Consider the following 21,236-nt stretch of genomic DNA (forward strand, 5'->3'; position numbering starts at 1 on the left):
CAAAGATTGTTTGTTGCCTCTTAAGGCTCTCAATGCTTTTCACAGGCAATTCAGTACACACTGACAGACTAAATGGCTTGTTTGTTTTTCATCTGCAGGTGCAGACGGGTTTATAGGTGGCCAAAAAACACTGACATGTTAGTTTTATCTTCAGAGTTGATCCCATGCAGCTGTGTAGAGCCATAGGCCTCCTTAGCTTTTTTTTCAGCAGGAGGACAGTCAGCTTTCACTGGGGCGCGCAAGGGAGAGATTTGCTGCGTCACTCCGAGTTCCCTCACTGCATGGAGCTGAATCCCTCTTTATATTGAAGTCTCTAAGCTCAGCAGAAAGACAGCAGGCTTTCAAAGACGACACTTGGTTTGTTTGTTTATCAAGAACTATGTCCTCCGGACATTCCATTTGTACTGAGCACTTTGCTTCAGGTTCCTTCCTGCCAAAGGTCAGTTAAATGTGCAATGCAACATCTCACCAGCCCACCATCTATGTAGCAGGCATAGAGGCAGTTTGACCAACACAGTCTCCCCTTTAAAATCACTATTGCTTTTGTTGGAACGCATAGCTTCCTAACAAAACACTGCGGAACTACTCCTGCAAAAAGGCAATTGTTCTCTTGTAGTCTCGGCACAAGGACATTGCAGATTACTGCAGTATCTGCTATAAACACCCTGGCCCTGTGCTGCAGAATAACCCAATGACAACACTCAGGGCAGGCTCAGGTGATTTATTTAAAGATTGACATGATGGTAGAGTGGCTGCTGCTCCACTCAACATGCTCACCTTGCCTGGGCTTATGTTCCTCCCCATGCCAGCGGACACACAGAATTCTTTTCCATTCATAGCAGGGACACTACCGCAAACTCCCAGGTTAGAGAGGAATGCTTAATGCTGTCCCAGAGATCTGCGATGCTGCAGCTCACTGGCTAACAATGGGGCATGCTGTATCATTAGTTACGAGAGAGCCTAATGTTATGGTTGGTAAAGGGCAATAATTCATTTTGGGGACTACCGTTATTCTAGATCACCACTGGACCCTGTTCATGGTCATATGTTAGAAAGGAAGCATCAAACTCTTGGAGGAGAATAGGAGAAAAAGTAAGGCTCCTGGACAGATGTGGAGAAAATCAGAAAAAAAAAAAAAAAAAGGAGCTGATGAAGCCACTGCAGCATGTAGACATTGAGTACTTTTGTGAAGTGGGGTACACTGGCTGAGCTGGAGAGTGACAAAGCTGGACAAGAACTGCACAGAGTGCTGCAAGCCTGATGAGGCCTGGGCCTGGAACAGCCATCAAAAAAAAAAAAAAAAAAAAAAAAAAGGTGGCAGCATTATCTCACTGTTGCCAACATAGCCAGCTGCCTTGTTTACAAATGTGGGTTAATTAATTAATATCTATTCTCTTTTGAATCTTAAAAAGAATTTTTTAAGATGAAGGGAATTAGTAAGCCCAGCACCTCACACCCTCTTATTCAAGCTCTAGTGGAAGAGCCATGCCAGGACCAGATTTGGCTACGTGTGTGGTTTTGCGACAGCTTATGAAACAGGCTTTGCGTCTTCTCCTCCCAGCTTTCGTGCTTTGCTATAAACTGCCTTATAAAGAGAGTTACTGTTACGAGGCGGGCAAGTGACTGTTTTTTTCTGAACCTTTACTTTGTCTAATATGTTTCAGATTTCTGCAGTCTCTGCCAAGCCTTTCCATTCCCTTTCTTTTTTCTTTTTTTTTTCTTTTTTTTTTTTTTTCTAAGACATAAACCAGTCTTATGACTGGAACAGCATAGCCAAGAAAAACAATCTAGGGCTGATTTTTAGCGTTACATAATAAGGGGTCAGTTTAAGAAAAAAAAACGTGTCCAAAGCAGCAGGTTGAAGTTTGTGCACCAAAGAATCAGAGCTCTGAAGAGAGGAACTAGAGAAACCAAGCAACTGGTGTAGGAAATCTAGCCCTTTTCACCTTGGAATCAATACTTTAAAACTCTTCTGAGTTGATGATATTTGAAAGCTACAGTGTTTGGTTTAGCTTTGTGTAAAGACTTCACTATATGAGTTTCATTTGTTCTATACATGGAAAAAAATGCCATCATTCTAACTGGTGGTCACAAAGAATGCAAAAAGAAGAGATGAAAGACCACTCTCCCAAGGCTAGCAGAGCCCCTACCGCCACCACCACATCTTGAATTTAATTAAAGTGCTGCGTGGAAAAGCTTGCATTTCCACAGTCTAACTCTGTGTTGAACACAAACATGACTCCAATACCTAAAGAAGCCCATCTAGCATCTTTTACTACCAGAAATTTTTAAAATAAAGGAAGAATTCAGATATTCATCATTGTATGTCAGGAATGACCCCTTCCTGCTCCTCTCCCCTCTCCAGGAAATTTCTACCAATTGCCGGTTACCTTCCATTCTAGCTGACTACTATGAAAACCTGAGGTGCTGTTATTTTAAGTATGCAACCTCTGTTAATTATTACATGTTAATTAGAATCGTTATCATATCTACAAGCCTATGTGAAACATACCTTCATCTGCTTGACTGTGTATCGCATTGTTCCAAATGGTCCATCTTTCATGAGCTTCTTCCCCACAACTTTAGCTCGGATCACTGCCACAAGAGAGGAAAAAATAAAAAAATTATAAACAACCTCACACAACATTTAGGCTAGACTGTCCACTTCAAAAAAGCCACTTAGATAAATTATTCTGTAAAATAAAACAAAATTCCAGGCCAACCTTCCTCTCAATTTATTCTAAATCTCACACACAATGAAGGCATGTAAAATGGGATGCCAAAGCAAGTATTTATTTAGAGGAAGTCCAGTTCTGTGTGAAGAATAAGAACAAGCATTATTTATGTTGAAATCTTACAGAAATCTGCAAAGAAGACTATAGCTGGGACCAAGGCAGGTTAAAATCTTTGCATCAAGCCACTGGGACGGAGTTTGCATTTAAGGTCTTCACTCACAGCATATGGAATGATGTTCACCAGATACAACTTTTACATTGTTCTTTGTGTGCCCCATGCAGCTTCTGTTTCCCAATAACCGCAACAATACAGTACACCTCACTGCAATATCCCATATCTGGGGACTTCAATACAGCTGCCACCTTTCAGATACCACAAAACTCCCAACAAAATAGCTACTGTGCAAAATCAGATTGTTCAGCAACCATCAAGCCCACAGTGAAAGCTGCCAGCCTAGCCAAAGGCACCTGGAAGACAAACTAAAGCTGACCCATCAGACCTCAGGTACACTGCATTTCATTTCTTCAAGGGTACTAAGGGGCAGTGTGTGTGCGTGCATGCACACAGCATCCAGCCTCACACAGATACCTCCATTGTACAACAGACACACCACAGCAATGCCAACGGAGCCCAAACCATCATAGATAAGGTTTTTGAGGTCCCTCAGATGGATCTAGTGGGTAGTTTAAAGTCAGTGCTTAATGAAGAGATCTCCTGCTCATCTATTTTTGGGGCATTCCACACAAAAAACTACCATTCCATCAATCCTCTTTGAAAAAGTTCTGCAATCACCTGCTCATCTCGGCAGAGCAGCAAAGCTTAGTGACAGGGCAGGCATTATTCAGCTAAGGTTCGCTTCCCTAGAACAACTGTATCACATTATATAAGCACCAGAAGTAGCTTTATTTTTACAAGGGCTGCAAAAAATTAGATTGGAGAAGAGCAATCCTGGGAAGAATAAGGATGACTGTTTAAAAAACCCTGCAGCCCAAATGCCATTCATACAAACAACAGGACAAAAAAATTAAAAAAGGAACTCAAAAATACATCAATCAAGAGAAGCATCAAAACTACAATATAATGGTGCAAATCTTACCTAAAATCTTATTCATCAAGCTTCTCATTACAAGGGCTATGAAAATGATTCCAGCAGAATAATCCAAAGAATGCAACATACTCATAACACAACTGACAATTTAGTAGTTATATATAAATCCCCCAGAAACACCTTTTTTGTGGAAGAGATGTCAGATATTTTTGCATAAAGCTCGTATCGGTACACAATTGCAAACAAAGCACCTCTGCTGAATATATGGCCCAATGGTTCCAGACTACTGAAATCCAGCAACTAAGACCACATATGGCATTTCCTCTCAGCCTGTAAAGGTCCTGATTGTAACTCCCTGCACAGGACAGAGGTACTGCTTTCACAGGAATTTTTTGCAGCATTTAATCTGTGTTTTGCTGAATGTATCATATTAATGCATCACAGAAAACAATTCATTAAAAAGCAGGAAGGCATGGAAGGGAGACAAACAGATGGAGGTACTCCTCTGCAATCAGGAAAACCCAATGAGTTATTACAGCACTCTCTAAAAGCAGCAACAAAGTCCAGGGATCTATTTTGCTAGATATATAGGACATTAAAAAAGCACCTTCTTGCTTCTTAGCTCATTTAGGTTTCACACAGCTGTAGAAGCCCACTGGAAGAAACAGGAAAAGAGGAGATTAAGTTTTTGTTCACTACCTAAACCAAATTAATGAGGCAAAAAGCTTGCCCCAGCTTTCTGAATAATCTGAAGAACAGATTTAAAGGAAGAGATAGGTCTGGTTATACACACCAGTTCCTGGAATTTGTTCTATAAGGATGGTGTGAAATGAAGAAAAACTCACTCTGCTCTGATTTATATCCTGTGCTTCAGCCAGACTTGTCAAATAAATTTTAAACTAGGTAAGACAGTCCTGCTGGCTGTGATTCAAAGGACCAACAAAACCTTCATTCATTGAGTGTAAAACTTCATTCTTAATTTTTTTTCAACCTTCTATTATCCAGTGGGAGTAAAAGCCAGAACAATTTTATTGATTCTTCTGTTTAACAAGTTGTTCAGACTTCGATTTACTCTCTTCTTCAAAATTTAGTAGATATATTGAAGCATGTCCTTGAGGACTGCAAATGTCTCTAAAGAACTAGGTTCCTTCCTTTGTTGCTCCCAACCACCACAACCACCAGTGAAGCTACAAAACCCGGACTGCCTAAGGGTCAATGAGAAAGAATACAATTTCTTTAAGGCTTTGTGAATTCCAGAGCACTTCACTAATGCTGGAGGCTATAGTAAAGGGTATCAAAAGTCTATCTTCATCTATTGCATATCTGATACACCGATTGAGAGAGATGTGTTTGACCAGCACATCTGAAATCAACAGTGAAATCTCTTGTCTTACTGACAATGATAACAAATATACTAAAAGGCAATATTGCAAGATGCTAGGGATCCCAAACCAGAACATGGTTAGTATAAAAGGTGACAGGCACATTCCAAATTACTGACAAAACATCTAAAATCCCATTTTCTTCATGTAGTTCCCTGCTAGCTTGGCGGACCTTTAACTTCTAGTTAGAGTAGCACAGCCACTTCAGAAAGAAAGCAACTTTCATTTATGGACTAATCAACAGCTTCACCACAGGACCAAAGATTCAAAATGCACATCTATGCTAGCACATAACAGCACCACAATCTTAAGTAATGCTACCCTTGCAAGCAGGTGGAAGGATCTGTATTTTCGTATTCTTGTTCCACAGTAAAGTTACAGAAGAACAATTGTCCTAGCAAATTCACCTAGTAAAAACCATGAAAAATCTTAGCGTGGGCTGTCACTTCAAGCCTTTTGCAAATGTGTCAAGCCCTCTGTATAGCAGAGAGGTTGCCTTTATCACACAAATGGTAACTTTTCTAGGTAAGCTCCTTCCTTCACCAAAAAGAATGAACAAAGAACCCACCCTCCCTCATTTTTCCCATATTAAAGGAAAAGTCAAGCTGTTTGCCAAGGAGCAGAGAATACTCCAACTTAAGTCTAGCCCCTCTATTTCGTGAGGTTAAATTCCCACCCCCTGAGGATTAGATGTATCTGGGTAACAGATGAGAAATGCTGCATGGACAGGACTGCTCAGAGGTTGCTCTTGCATGTCCAGCTTCATCACCCTAAACCTCCACGCATGACAGCCGTTTGTAAATTTGCCCAAAACAGAGCTCCAAGCTACAGATCTGAAACCACATGTTTCCCAGTTCCTATCTTTGTTCCTTCAAACCTCTGCTCACCAGTTACAGTGCTGCACCACTCTTCACAGCTGGTTAGAAGATAAAGAACATTGTTCCTAACCAAGTGGGGGCCATGCGTACTTGCCAGAGGAATTTTTCACCCTGTGCAAATTATCAGAAATTTACAGTATTTCTGCTGCAAATTCAGTCCATGTTATGTTAACAAAGTCAAATGTTTACTGCTGGGGACTCCTACTGCTTGAGCACAACGAGGCAAAAGGTGCTGTGACTGCTCCCCTGAACTCCTTCCTTCTCCCTGAAGCTCTATTACAGTCCTGCTATTACTGATGGGAAACTTTATCCCACACAAGTGGTCACCAAAATAGCTGCATATTTTTAAACCACAATTCCTTTGAAGTACTGCCTATGAAAATACTCCGAGATGAATGTTTCTCAGTACTTTGGGGTTTCAGGTCAGGTCACTTTGTGGGACTGGAGCAGTTGGCAAGGTCTCATGAGTGATTTGTAATTATTTATGAAAAGTTAAATTAGATGAGGATATAAATCTTGATAAGCATGGCAGCCATACCATGAGTCAAAGAGGAGAAAACATATGTGCTGCTTCTCAACATTTGACATGATTAAAAAAAATGAGGGAGAGAACAGACAGAAAAAAAAACGGATATTTAGTTGATATTCTAAAAAAAAGCAATTATTAAGAAAATAACAACCTGCTGTGTTTGAGGATTCAAGAAATACATCTAACAGTGTATCACAAATGATTAATGTATTTATCTCTTTTCCCTTGCCTTTTTTTTTTTAATGTAAACTAGCTTAGTGTTTAGGAAAACAGAGATGGCTCAGATTTGCCACAGGACTAGTATATTGCAAGCAGCTAATGGTTTGTATTTCACTGGCATCTCTAACATGGTACAAACTGTCTGCATGTGCATGTATACCCATAAAAATCACATCTTTTCCAAATGTCACTGGATGAGGTCTTCTAAAGGCAAACAAATCAGAATGGGCATTGTAGAGAAAGGCCCCATATGCACTTTTGTTTGTCCAAATGCACACATATCTAACTCAAGTACTCCTTAACTTTATCCCCTACTCTGTGGCCATTTTCTCAAGGATTCATAGAAAGAGTAGATCTAACAGTAAGGTATGAAGCAGAAGAGGACACTGGCTGTACAACTGAGATAGCAGAAGGCATTCTTTTCACAAGGCAAGGAGTAGACAAACAGGCAATGACCGATGTGAGGGAAGTGGACACGTGAGATTAAGACAAGCATTTGCCAACCTGAGGAACCATCACGGTGAAAAGACTTGTAATTATCAAGTCATTTCATCCAGGCACACACTAGCTACTACATGGGTAGTAGCTCTTTTTCCCAACTGAAAAGCAAAGGCACCAACTGCCTTAGTTCAATTCAGCCTGTGTCCTTTATCGGCGCCAGCCACTAGATGGTGACACTATCACAAATCTCACCTCCCCTTAACGAGAGGGCAGTGGTACATGCACAAGCTAACACCAGGAATCCCAGCTGCATGCCCAACTGCACCATGAGAAACAGATGTTTTCATACAAGTGGGCTGGTTGTCATCCATAAACAGCATCTTAAGTGGAGGCACACACCCTTCGGAGACCAGGATTTGCTCCAAATCCATTTCCCTTGTGACCAATTATCATGAATGGCTCGGGAGAGTAACAAATGCTACACTTCTCATTATTGTTTCAAGGATTTATTTTATTGGTGTGCAATATGAGTATTTTTAGGTGAGAGGTTTGGCTGAGATGCATGCTCACTGCATTTAAGTGAAGAATGTAGAGGATTCATGTTGTTTACTAATGGAGACACAGGGGACAAGTTATTCTCCCAGTCCCTTCTTTGACATCCAAATAGTGGCAAAATACAATATATGTGGAGGAGCAACATGACCAGGCGGCTGAAGAAAGGCTCCTTCTATCCTGAGGCCACTGACTACACCAAGAACTGGACAGCAAAACCAATGCCCAACAGAATGGTGCACTTGGAAATTCTGCCTTAACATGAGACTCAGGACATCCCAAGGAGGATGGTTGCCATTTTATTAATCCAAAGACTATACAAGGGCTCACCCCCAAGAGCAATTTACTGAGAACTTTTTACCAACTTTACTAGCAGCTCTCTCATTCAGCCTGTCTCACAAAAACTCCTTACTGTGCTGGTACATGCTGGAGGGCTCACATCACGCAGGGCTAAGGCAGCTGGTATGTTTAAGACTCCTGAGCATACCTAGACACTACTGAGGTATTAGTTTATTTGCGCATTTATGGGGGTCATAAATGTCTCCTGTCTCCTAACCTGGTCAAGGCAGGATGCTTTTAAACACAGCTTTTCTAGCATTGGTGCTGATGGTACTGCTAAAAAGACAGAACTGCTGTGTCTGCCTTGCTCGCTCACTTCCGCTCACGAGCTGCATTCCTTTTCCCACTCCCCTGGCTGATCTGTTAGCAATTATTACCAACGCTCTTGATCTCCCTAAAGACAGGACCATAACTACAAGTGGACTGTGTCCTTTGGACTGGAAGTCTGACCCAGCTATATGCAGCCTCTTGGGAAGCCCTGCTAAATTGCCTGGTGACTGTAGACCTGTATGAGCAAGTGGGTGGGGCCTGTTTTGGAAGGGGGACAAGAAAGCAGCCTCTCACCCATTCCTCCACCTCCACAGCAAAGCAGAACAGAGAGGGAAAGGCTGATGACAGCAGGGAATTCATGAAGAGCAAAAAAAACCAGATCTAAGTCTCCAGTTTGTTTGATGATCTGTCTGTACTGAAAGTCACCTCCTATATAACCAAAATAGAATTCTTTTACAAATTAGAGTATTGAATTTGAAGGCTTCTTGCAAAGCACAAGAAGGTGGAAAAAATACAATAGAGGAGCTTCCTCTTGCCTCATTCCATCATGACATCCAGCCAAAGCCACAAGAGCAAAGCAAACACCTTTTGCTGTTTCTTGGAAGAAGCCAAATCCAGCTGTGCTGCTATACAGCATCAGCAGAGAATCTCATCAAGAAAGCAAAAAAAAAAAAAAGGTAGTGAAGTAAGAGGTTCACTGCTGGCTGCCTTCCTCTCATACCCCTCACCAACAAACTGGCTCCCCTTACTGGGAGTCCAAATATTGACCTCTTGCCTTTTCAAAGCACTCTGAGGAACACTGAGAAAGTGCACCTTCTTCCCACCAATCACCTCTAGCAGTCAGACAGTTGCCACATAAATACCACCTTGCAAAGGACTTGTGCTTACTTCAGCAAGTGTGTTGGAACATTCTGACTAACAATAAAAATCTAAATAAAACCAGTAAGGCAAGACACACAGATACCTTTCCTTCCCATTTTCTAACCAGAACTATGACATTTACTTTTGGCCTTTGTTTTACAGGTCCAAAATCTTTCCCTGTCTACGGCATAGCAAAGCTGTTTGAAGGCCAACCAAAAAAGTAGAAGGCAATGAAATGGCTTCACCCAGGCCCGAGCTCTGTCTAAAACAAGTGATCACAATTGCACTTACTAAATATTAACCAGATTTCCTATCCTTGCTGATTTCCTTGCCACTGAGAGTCTGTTTGAACAATACACTGTACTGCTTGATTTCCAATGCTGCAAAATAAGGAGTGATACAACTCTTTCATACAAGACTGATTGCATCAGACCTCCCATCACTTCAAAAAGTATAAACTGCTCTAGAAGGGCTTTACTTGTGAGAAAGTTAATCCTCCCAACAAGACCACAAATTAAAGATGTAAGGTTGCATAAAACAAGCAGAACTTGGTTTGTGCTTGGCATTTCACCTGTAGCGTATTAACTGGATACAATTTTTTGATGGCAGCAGTAGCAAGCATTTTTCTCCCTCCCCATATGGTGCATCTCACCTTACGGAAGCCCACACTTCCTTTGAAATACATTAGAATTGGAGAGAAAGGAGAGGTCTCTGTCAGATAAAAAAATGCAATTCTCTTCTAGACATTTCATTCAGGTTCCCGTATGCAATTTGGTTGAAGACTCTTCAGCTGCTCAGCACTGCCCCTGCATCTGACTCCTGATGTTAGCTCCCTTGATTTCCCATCATACACAAATAGCTGGGAGGATGGAGAAAACACTGAAACGAAGAGGAAAGAAAGGAGGGATCTAAAATGCATTTACAAGTAGAATCTTTTAGATCCATGTGTAGATTGCACCTTTCATGCCAAGGGAAACTAGCTTCAGGAAACACCTTGTGATAAACACAGAGAAACTAAATGAAGAAAAAAAAAAGAAAAAACCCAACATCTGTTGCTACTAGCTATTACACCTACTAAATTCAGGGAATCCAGGCAGGCCCAAGAGATTAGCTAGAACAGGCACAGAGTGAGTTGAGTCACAGTAGTTACACGCATCACTTAGCCTCACAGCTTGCATCAACAAAACATTCTACCTTTGCTAGGGATGTAAGCAAGCAGAGACACTGCCGACTACATAATGAGAGTGCCTACAGCTTTGAGAAACCTCTGGTAAAATAAAGAGAGAAACCAGTGTCTTTCCTACCAAATAGCCATTTCTCTGTCTCCTTTTTGGCAGGCTTTTTTTTTTAACTTTCCACCTAAATATTTTTTCAATTCATTTCTGAAAGCTGAATTGGGGTTAGAGGCAAAAGGCAGCAGGCAAGTATCAGAGTAAAGGAAGGAGAAGTGATGCAAGTGGAAGGAGGGGAAGGGAGTGCCTCATGAACAGAGTGCAGTAGAGAGGCACCTTGCACCTTTCTCCAAGGGATGTTTTCAGCAGAGTGCATTTTGCCTCATTTTGTGCCACTGACAAGTGCCAAAGAAAGAACTGCTGTCAGCCAAGGTTAGCAGTGTTGGAAAGATGGCTGTCAAAACCAACACACAAAAGCACTTTCAAAGCCAGCTTATAACAGCAGATAAAAATAAGAAGCATATGACTCAAAGCTGGTCAGGCAACGCTCAGCTCAAAACACCTTTTCCATTTTCTTTTGGTCTACATAAGATTTGTGCAATAAGATTTAACTTGGTCCTCACTTCCAGATCAAGTACTTCTAGACACAGTACACAGAGGACAGGGGAAGCCAGGCTGAGGCAGCCAAGGCTCTGGTTTCTCATAGCTCCTTGGAATTGTTTGAAGGAGCCACAGGTCTAAGCGTTCCGCTCAGAGAATACGGGAGAGCTGAAGTGAGACCAATTAGGGGCAAATGGAAACCATATGCGATTTTAATGAAACAAGGAGCTGGTGCACATGGCTTACTGCTGCAGGAGCATTTACTGCCTGAAAGGAATGTGCATCTGGCATTGATCGTTTCCCAACCCATCAAGTGAGCAGTAACGTGGAAAGTAAATTGGAGCATATGATGAGAGATGAATTGCCTAAAGTAGTACAGTTAGGGGAGCAGCCTCTGCAAGGAGAAAACATGTCCTTTGCCTGTGATTTAGTGATACAGTTGCAAGTGAGGCTGATCTTCCATTTCCACATATCATGATAATAAACTACAAGAACGACTGCTAGAGGGATTAAAATGGAGCGAGTGGTATTTTAAAGAACCTACTACAACCACAGAAATCCCATTTTGATTCACACAGGGCAGACTTTTGCTCCCTTGAGGTCATGGGCATTGCTTAAAGAGTAAAGTACTGTTGATCCTATGCAACGGTAATATACAGTCCTCAAATGCGATGTCTGCTGCTGCAAGTATTCAAATGACGTTGCTTTTACGTGTACATCAAAATGAGTACACAATGAGGAGAGTTGAGGCTGAAGAGGCAGTGTAGACACACCCTTTTGTCCATTTTTTCTTTCTGACTGCAAATTTCCCAGGAAGTTTCAGTACTGCTGAGAAAGAAAAGTCCTTAGCCTGCAAAGCTGTAGATAAGTTGCTCTATTGGGATATGGCCATTCCTTCTGCAAGCTGTTGTGTTGCAGCTTGATATCTGGTTCTTAGAACAAAACCACTATCTTCACCAAGCAGCCAAGAGGCTGCTGGCACACATCGCAAGAGGAAGGGGGGAAAGCGGCTCTGATCCAGCACTCAACCATACACACAATGAACATCCAGGGCTGAACCTGGTAGATGCTACGTTGCATTCCATGTAACAGTGAGACATCTGCAAAGCCAGATACATAGAACTGGCCTGTCTTTGCTCCTTAGTGCTAGATTTCCTCTGCAGGATATCCAGAGTTAACAAGCATAATAAATTCATCACTGTATTTTTCAAGGAGTCAATAGAAAATTTTTGAGCCAAATCTGCCTATTTCTTAAGTCTTCCTTAACCCACCATGCAATCCATTAACACATTGCGAGCTTATATACAAATGGTCCAACAGGAGGAGGAGGGAGGACAGTGCTGCTAAAGAGAACATCTGAAAGCAGTTTTCTTCCATGCTTTAGAAATAGGACAGCTCTGACAGCCCATGTAAACCTTTCAAAACAGGGAGTATCAAAAGCCACAGGCCTAGACACTCCCTGCTTCAGCAACTTACTTCAGAGGACTCTCCTTGCTTCAGCACCTCGCCCAGCTGGGACGGGTGCCAGCATTCTGCAAGGAGGTTGCACTCTACTGATCACATGGTTTACACTCAATTTTGCACGTAGGAGCTAGAGAGGAAGAACTGTTTGGGAACACGTATAGATTTCAAGGGTACTGGGTGGGCCTGCAAATTCCTTCCTGCATTAGAAAACTTGCATTAAACTGATAGGCTAAGCAGCTGTCCATGCCAAAGAGGTATACATATTTAACCATGTCGGCCTATACGTGCTGCTCTGCTGTTCCTCTTTGCGCTGGACCCAACAGGACCTAGTACTAGGCCTGCCTGACCCTGGAATCAAACCTGCATTCAAACAATTTCTCCTGTGAGAAGCCAATACCTTTGCCCACCATTCTTATGCCATTATAAATTGTTCAGAATCTGACAGCCTCTGCAGACTGTTCACATACACTGGACATCTACATGACTCAGTTCTGGTTTATCATAATGCTTAAGGAATTTACTAATTGCCCATTTTATTAATGTCTATTATGTAACCACAATTATTAATACTATGTAGCTGAGCTTAGCTACATGAAGAATTTTACCCTGGCATCTAAGCACCATCTAAACACTTAGGTGTAGCACTTGGATCCTAATTCAGTGTTCATTCAATCACTCCAATCAAGTGGAAATCCTCCCTTAGCCCTGAATCGGCCTCGTGTACCAAAATTCCCAGTCCGACTACAGGTCAAGGTCAGGACAATATCTGGGCAAATGTCACACTGACCAGTTTGCCCACCTACCCAGAACTTTCTAGGATTCCATGTAGTGTCCTGTCATAACTGTGTTTTAAAACATCATCCTTCATTTTGGACCTTCAAAGGGGTATTGAAGAACTCAGTGTTGACTTGTTGTGGGAGGAAGGTAAAAAAAAAAAAAAGGAGAGTGATATGAGACATCTCATGAAAGAGGTAATGAGAAAACCTGGAAGTCTAAGAACATCTATAAGCAACAACTCTTTACAGGAGTAACACAAATACTGCACATCCTCTGGCTCTGAAGATTTTCCCTGTGCAATGACATGAAGCACTTACAGCAGAAAGGGTGGGCAGACACTGGCCCAGTACCTTTGTTCTTCAGTTTTCTCAGAAAATCCCTGACTGTCCTAACAGACTGGCCAAAGTAGTTCCATAGAAACTGCATTGGAGAGAGAAACAGTATAACCATTTCATTCTTTTATTACCCAAACTTCCTTCATACAAACTTTTAATCAAAATTCCATGTTCATGAACAGCCCAATAGGCCTTAATAAGAACAGATTTCCAGAAGTTGTGTGTCATTACTTGGATGCTCATATGCATCCTGGGGCTCCCAATGAAATAATGAGATACGAGACTTAGCTAGACTTCTGTAAGCACAGGCAACACGCTGAATGGTTAACAGTGCCGTGCCTGTCTACCACCAATTGTTGACTTTTTTTTCTTGCACAACAGGTATTTAGACAAATCCAAGACTAAGCTATACTGTTTTATTCCTAGTCAGTATTGCTAATTAGTGGTTTTTATATGGAAATTCTCAGGGCTGATCATATGAATCTGATGGAGTACTTCAAGTGCACCTACCAGTCAGTTAGCTCATCTGTGCTACTAGAGTTTGAGAGCTGCGTAAAGTATCCTTACCAAAAACTTTCATAAAGTTTCAATTTAGGGGAGGTAAGTCTGCATTCTGGTATCATTTCTTAGGTGTCCTTATAACTTTTTTGGAAAAAAAAAGAAATCAAAAGGTCACAAGATATAGTTGGATAGTCATTTCACAGCTGCCCTGGCACAGTGATCGCCATTTCTGAATGCTCTAAGCCCCAGTAACTGTTTTGGGAGGCAGAAGTTCTCTGGACACTGCACTGCTGAATGTTTACAGATAAGGGTAATCATTTCCAGGGTATACACTGAACCCAAATGCTTCCTGCCTGTCTAGGTCTCCTGATGCATTGCTGTAACAGGACTATTTTGGCAAAGTAATGAGCCACCCTCCCAAGAGCTAGCTTTTCAGGGCTCCTGTTAAGCTCACACCTGGAACACAGGTGTAAGCATGTTTAAACATTGACAGGGAGGGAAGTAACAGAAGCACAAGGGGAAATACCTCGTCTCAGTTCAGTGGCAGCAGCACAAACTTGTTTGTTCATTAATGCAGCAAACCCAACGAGAACTGCCCATTGCCAGGGACGGGAACAAGTAAAGGGTATGTAGATTTGTGTTCTATAGGGAATTCTCAGCATTCAGAAAAAGCTAAGTATAAACCTCAGAGGACTAATGAACTGAAATGTCTCCCAGCTTGAGAAGTAGCATATAACCTGGTTGAAATCAGCCCTTCCAGAAGGGGAGGCTGTTACTGTTAAACCATCAGGAGTAGGACTGTTAGAAATGTTCCTGGAAATGCTTTTCCTGTCAGGAAACATGGTTTTACTTAAGTCACAAATTTCTAAGGAAAGCATCAACTTCAGCAAAATTGTTCTTTATTTTTCTTCTCAAAAAACCTGAGACCTATTTTCATCCTGAATCAGCATTTCTCTTCAACTGCCCTTGAAGTCTAAAAGTTGATATGAAATGACACCTTCGTTCAAAATGGACATTTTGAATTAACCTTCAACATATTAGGTTCAGATGCATCAGAATCACTTTTTCCAGAAAATTCCATTCTGAAGACTCTGATATTTTCATTTTCCCTCACATTTCAGATTGAGTAAGTTTTCATCATTTCAAAATTCTCTATGGAACAGAAATTCTGACTCTCTCCAGCAGGGTTCTAGACTCCTCTTTCACTGTATAAATCAGAGGTGAAAACAACAAGCTTTAATGACAGAAGCAAGAGTAAATTCCATTTTTCCCCTCATTTTTCAGAGGCAGCAAGTAAATTCATACCAATGAGAGCTGCAGGTGCTGAGAACAGGCATCATGTCAAAAAGCAAGCCATTATCCCCTATGATCTCAAAAGATTATCTAAACTAAGTACTCAACATCAGAGATCAGTCCTTTAATTCACTGTGCCAATAAAAGTCTGTCAACACTGCAAACTGTAAATGAATATAGACATACTAGAGCTATCTTTAAAAAGCAACTTAGGATACTGCAAACACACTAATTCAACCTGTTCCTCACGAAAAACGTTGGCCTGATGAGTGCTTGTACTTTGAGACTGTAGGGAAGTCAGCAAGTCAACTCTGACAAATGCCTTCCTACTCTCTTTTCCCTTTCTAGCCGTTTCCAACATTTTGAAGCAGTATTGTTTGATTGCAGGCTGCTTCCTGAAGCTGCTTCCTTCAACTGCCTGTTGAACCCAGTGGGAAATCTTTCCACTGATTTTAACTGGAGCAGGATCAGGCCCTAAATAAGTAGTGGTGGAATCCCTAGACTTATGAACTGAACAACTGTCTCTGCCTTTCCGAAAGAAAAGAGGGAAAGTTATTCCTGCAGCTGTTTTCCCCTAAGTGCCTTCACTCCAAACTGTAACAGGACTGGAGGGAGGGGGAGAAGGTGGAATTTTAATAACCCGTTAAAAAGGAGTATGGGCCATTGCGCAGCAGCTCTTTCAGTTCTACTCAAGCAGGGTCACTGCTGCCAGGCTCAGACAGCCCTAAGGGCACGGGAAAAGTCGTCGTCTTGTTTTCACATCTCATTCACAGAATGGATAACGAGGGGGAGGGAGGAATCAGCTTTTGGGTTAATTAGCACCATGAACAGATAGCTGCATTGTCATTAAAAGTTCAAGAAGTCATCAGGGTCATCACTGAACTGCAAGATGTACACACATGTACACGAGGCACACGTCTAAGCCTGGATTTTTAGCAGCCTTGCTGGGCTCTGATTTTCCACTACCCAAAGGAAACACTGAGTTTCCTCCACACAGAGTCAAGAACACTGAACTGTTGTAGCTCTGAGAAGATGACAGAAGCACAAAGTCACTCCCTCTGAATAACAGTTGTTCATCCCCTCGGAACTCTTAATTTCACACTTAATATACCAACTAAGAATAGTTACATGGCTTTTTTCCCCTGAGAAAAATCAGAGGTGTGGCTTACCAACGTATAGTTTCATCTCCGCTTCTAATATTCTGTGGCATAAGCAGAACCCCAGTTAACAAAACAAGGCTATTGGTGTGCACACTGTTCCTTCCACTGCTTCCTTCCACAAGCAAGGAAGCTGAGGAAGTGCAAGTGCTTATTAGCAAATCCAGAAATGAGGATGTATGAATAATAATGAAAAGATAAAACCTCTAAAATGACAAGGACTGCTATTAATAAGGTTTGCAGCAGTGCTAGCCTCAGAGAGTCACAAGTTGGCTTAAAAACAAAACCAACAAATTATCCAACTATGCAAAAAAGCCACAGATGACATTCTCATCGCCACAGTTTGCAGTAACATTTTCTGGTAAGGGATTTTAGTGAAAATACACCAAGACAAGTAAGGATTCCCCTGTCACCTTCCAAACAGGGCAAGGAAGAAATACAACCTTAAACAGCTGAAGCATTACTGCTTCTTAAAGCTCTTTCCCAACATTAATGACTCTGATTCTACAGGAAGCAGACTGGCATTACCTGGTCCTAGCAGCCGTAGCTTTGCTGCCAATACATTCTAAAACCAAAATGGGGCTGAAACCACTATCACTGTAGCAAAATCTCACCAAAACATAGTTTGCCTTTTCTAGGTGAAAGGAACACAGATACTGCTTGCTCTTGCTATTAAACTCGCAGGAAAACACGTAGCTAGCTCATGAGAGTATAGTTCCATTCAGTGCTCGGTCTTCGCCATGGGAAATTACTCTGGGAATACAAGAATGAGATTTTTTTTTTTTTAAACTATTATAGCTCTCTTGATTCCAGCGTACACTGGTTGTCCACATTACTGAATGTCAGTATGTTTATGACAATACAGCTGTTGCAGCAACTGTAGTGGAGATGCTCTCATGAGGAAAAAATAGAATAAAGAGATATAGTCCAAAATTCAGAGGAGAAACAACATGCATCAGCATTTCAGTTCTAATTCATAGAATCATGGAATAGTTTGGGTTGGAAAGGAACTTTAAAGGTCATCTAGTCCAAACCCCCTGCAATAAGCAGGGACATCTTCAACTAGATCAGATTGCTCAGAGCCCCATCCAACCTGACCTTGAATGTTTCCAGGGGTGGGGCATCTACCACCTCTCTGGGCAACCTGTACCAGTGTTTCACCATCCTCCTTGTGAACATTTCTTCCTTAGATATAGTCTAAATCTACCCTCTTTTAGTTTAAAACCATTACCCCTTGTCCTATTGCAACAGACCCTGCTAAAAAGTCTGTCCCCACCTTTCTTATAAGCCCCCTTGAAGTACTGGAAGGCTGCAATAAGGTCTCCCGTGGAGTCTTCTCTTCTCCAGGCTAAAGAACCCCAACTCTCAGCCTGTTCTGAGAACCAGGACACCCTGAACCAGGGTGTTCAATCCCTCTGATCATTTTGGTGGCACTCCTCTAGACCCTCTCCAACAGGTCCATGTCTTTCCTGTGCTGAGGACTCCAGAGCTGGATGCAGGACTCCAGGTGGGGTCTCACCAGAGCAGAGTAAAGGGGCAGAATCACCTCCCTCCACCTGCTGTCCATGCTGCTTTTGAGGCATTCCAGGATACCACCGGCCTTCCAGGCTGTGAGCACACATTCCTGGCTCATGTCCAGCTTTTTACTCACCAGTACCCCCAAGTCCTTCTCAGCAGGGCTGCTCTTGATCCCTTCATCCCCCAACCTGTACTGATACCAGTGTTTGCCTCAACCTAGGTGCAGGACCCTGCACTTGGCCTTGTTGAACCTCATGAGGTTCACACAGGGCCATTCCTCGAGCTTGTCCAGGTCCCTCTGGATGGCATCCTGTCCCTCAGGTGTGTCAACCGCACCACTCAGCTTGATGTCATCTGCAAACTTGCTGAGAGTGCACTCGAGCGCACAGTCTATGTCACTGATGAAGATATTGAAGAGTAACTGCCCAAGTCAAGACGGTTGCTGCTATGAGCTCTGATGGATTTCATCAGAGAAAGAAGTTCAAGTGGGCTAAGCAGCTCCTCTTGGAAAACTCCTTTGAATTCTTTCCCTCCCATTCAGGACTTCGGGTACTTTTTGGAATAAAAACTGCCTGTTCCGTATTTTTCTATGGTGTAACCTGGTGATGCTGCCTCAAAGCACCACCACAATAATCCTTCAGTAACAACTTTGGTCGATCTTTCTTTGTTGGTCCACATATATATTGAGGAATATGTGCTGGAAGGAACTCTGCCACGTGCTGACTTCATGATGGCCTAATGAACAAATATAGGGCCTGCACAAAAATGTGAACCCCCAGGTGTGTCAAGACAACTGTCACCCTAGGACCCTGTTCTCTTCACTCTCCTGTCCTTCTGTCAAAAAGGCTGCCTAGTCAGGATGTGTGTAGGTAATGTCAAATTCAGAAGAGGGGAGCTTTGAACAGCACACAGGACAAAGTTTATGTCAATGGTCCAAGCTGCCATACTGAATGAAAGACAAACAGGAAAACAGTTTCTGAAACAGAAGGGAAAGACAGACACAGTGCTTTCCTTTACCCTACCTCTTCCAACAGCCATTAATACTGGAGGAAATCGGTATGAGAAGGGCTTTCAGAAACAAACATGAGATCTTGCACTGAGAGGAAGGAACCTATTGGCTTGAAAACTTTCCGGTTATAGTGAAAGCTTTGTTTCCCATCCAGCCAAATACACAGGTGCTGTCTGCTTTTTTCAATCCACACTATTTCTTCAACTGATTTAAACATGGCATAGGAATAAAGGCCATAAGGACCTGCTTCCTACTTTGCTTGCTATTTTTTTCAAAAGAGTCAGTCTGTTGGAAAGGACAACTCTCCTTGGGATCAAGCTGGCAGTGCTACTCTAGCAGGCTCCTGCTAAATCACACAACACAGAGGGACGTAGGGCTCTGTAACACAAGGATTTATTAGTCCTAGCTTTATAGTCCCAGAATTATTTGGCATCAGGAGACTCCTCAGAACAAAATATGAGTAAATACATGACTCCCATCCTGTTGGCCTCCCAGTCAAACAGAAAAAGAGCAAACCAAAATACACGGGGAAACTCGAGAGAGCTGTTAATTTAGAATGCATGTGGGAGGTAGATTAGACATTCATACTGATAACAAAAATAGACTCTCCAGAGTTAAAATAACAAATGCCTTTAAAGAGTTTTGGAAGGAACTTAAAACTGCAGGGTTTGAATGAATCTCTAACTACAAGGAATTAGGATGACAGCCACAGAAGAGGGCTATGGGAAAGTCAGACTATCCCTCATCAGGCTTCTGGGAGGTATGTTTTATCAACATCAGAACTCTAGGCTAGCCGGACGATGCATATGACTCACTCTCACAGGTTCTGTTCTGCTGCAGGGTGCTTATTCCAAAGTAAAGGTGTTAAAGGCAACTTACTGATAAGGGTCATTGGCTGTTTGCCATGAGGTCTAGTGGAACTTCTCTCTGAATGGATAATATTCCATTAAAACTCTCCTGTGATAAATTGGGGTCTCTTAAAGTGCCATCTAGGAGTTCTGTCTGATATTGTGGAATCTCTATTTCTGTGCTTCTCTGTAAAGCTGTAAACTGTTACACAGTGGGGGAAAAGCAGGACAGCTGCTTAATTCTATTGAAAATATACTGTCTATAGAGAAAATGGAAACAGACTTATTGAAGTCTCCTTTTTATCTTGATCCTCTAAGGAAATAACCCACTAAACCCTTAATCCCCCACCCCCTTCGGAAGAAAAAAAGAGAAGAAAAAGAAAGAAGAAACAAAGAAAAAAGGGACAGGTGCTGCTCTTCAAATCCAGAGAAGTAAAACAAAGGGCTTAAGAACTCATCTTGCCCTTACTGCCAGCACAATCCTTTGCAATACTGAGTCTCTCGCACAGGAACTGCTGCTCTTGTCTTCCCACGTTTCTCTGGGTTTGTGATTTTTACCCCGCGGGATGCTAAGGGAGGGGGCCGTATATTTTATGGCTATTGAAGTACTGTACATGATGGCTACTTAAGTGCCCCAGGGGTCACTTTGCTGTTTTATTTCCTCTTGGACTGATCCTCTTCACCAGTGCATTTAAGGTATTCGTTATTGCAAGCGCTATACTCTTCCATGTAGTGTGGTCCCTCAACTAGTGTCTCCTGTTCCTTCTTTTCCCCACCCTCCCTTCTCCCAAATACCATAAATTTTTCAGCTTTTAGGTCTGCACCATATGTAGCATATTATTTGAGGAAATTGTTTATCCAGAAACAGGCTCAAGTATTCTAGTCCAGAGTTGAGTATGATAAACAGGGAGATAGTTTCACTCTGAAAGAACTCCCTCCATTTTCCCAGGGAAATTTAAAGCAGGGGACATAGCAACCTCACACTTCGCAAGTTAAAGCTGAGGACCCAGCAATCACACACTTCACAAAAGCAGGTCTAAAAGCTGTTTCATACTGTCACCTCAATCCCCTTTAATCTGCAATGTGTGTTTCTCTAGACCTATGAAAGGCAGGCGGGATATTTATAGCAGTGTCAAAGAGGCAGGAAGTAGGAAACAGGGGCGGGTGTTTGGAAAGTGTATAAAGGGCTTGGAACAGTGGGGCCAGCCTGGAACTCCTTCCCCCAAAAGAACACGGAGCTAAAGGAGAAGTGTCTGGGGAATAGCTGGTTTTTATACAGATATCCTCTGGCTCTCTCCTCCTCTACC

The 21,236-nt window shown here is 42.2% G+C and overlaps 2 protein-coding genes across 3 annotated transcripts in view; one reads left to right on the forward strand and one right to left on the reverse strand.

The window, feature by feature from the left end:
- The window catches only part of SYN3 (synapsin III), a gene marked incomplete at both ends in the record, with an annotated part of 182,874 nt that overhangs the window by 59,790 nt on the left and 101,848 nt on the right, over nucleotides 1-21,236 (forward strand). The gene's annotated exons all lie outside the window — the stretch shown is intronic.
- Nucleotides 1-21,236, reverse strand: part of TIMP3 (TIMP metallopeptidase inhibitor 3) — a gene marked incomplete at its 5' end in the record, with an annotated part of 38,224 nt that overhangs the window by 6,217 nt on the left and 10,771 nt on the right. Inside the window, one exon of the mRNA XM_082011303.1 lies at nucleotides 2,513-2,595. Coding sequence (XP_081867429.1) covers nucleotides 2,513-2,595 — 83 coding nt within the window. The remainder of the gene's footprint in view (nucleotides 1-2,512; nucleotides 2,596-21,236) is intronic.

This window comes from Phaethon aethereus, assembly GCF_964289735.1.
Source record: "Phaethon aethereus genome assembly, chromosome: 1".
In the NCBI taxonomy this organism is placed as follows: domain Eukaryota; kingdom Metazoa; phylum Chordata; class Aves; order Phaethontiformes; family Phaethontidae; genus Phaethon; species Phaethon aethereus.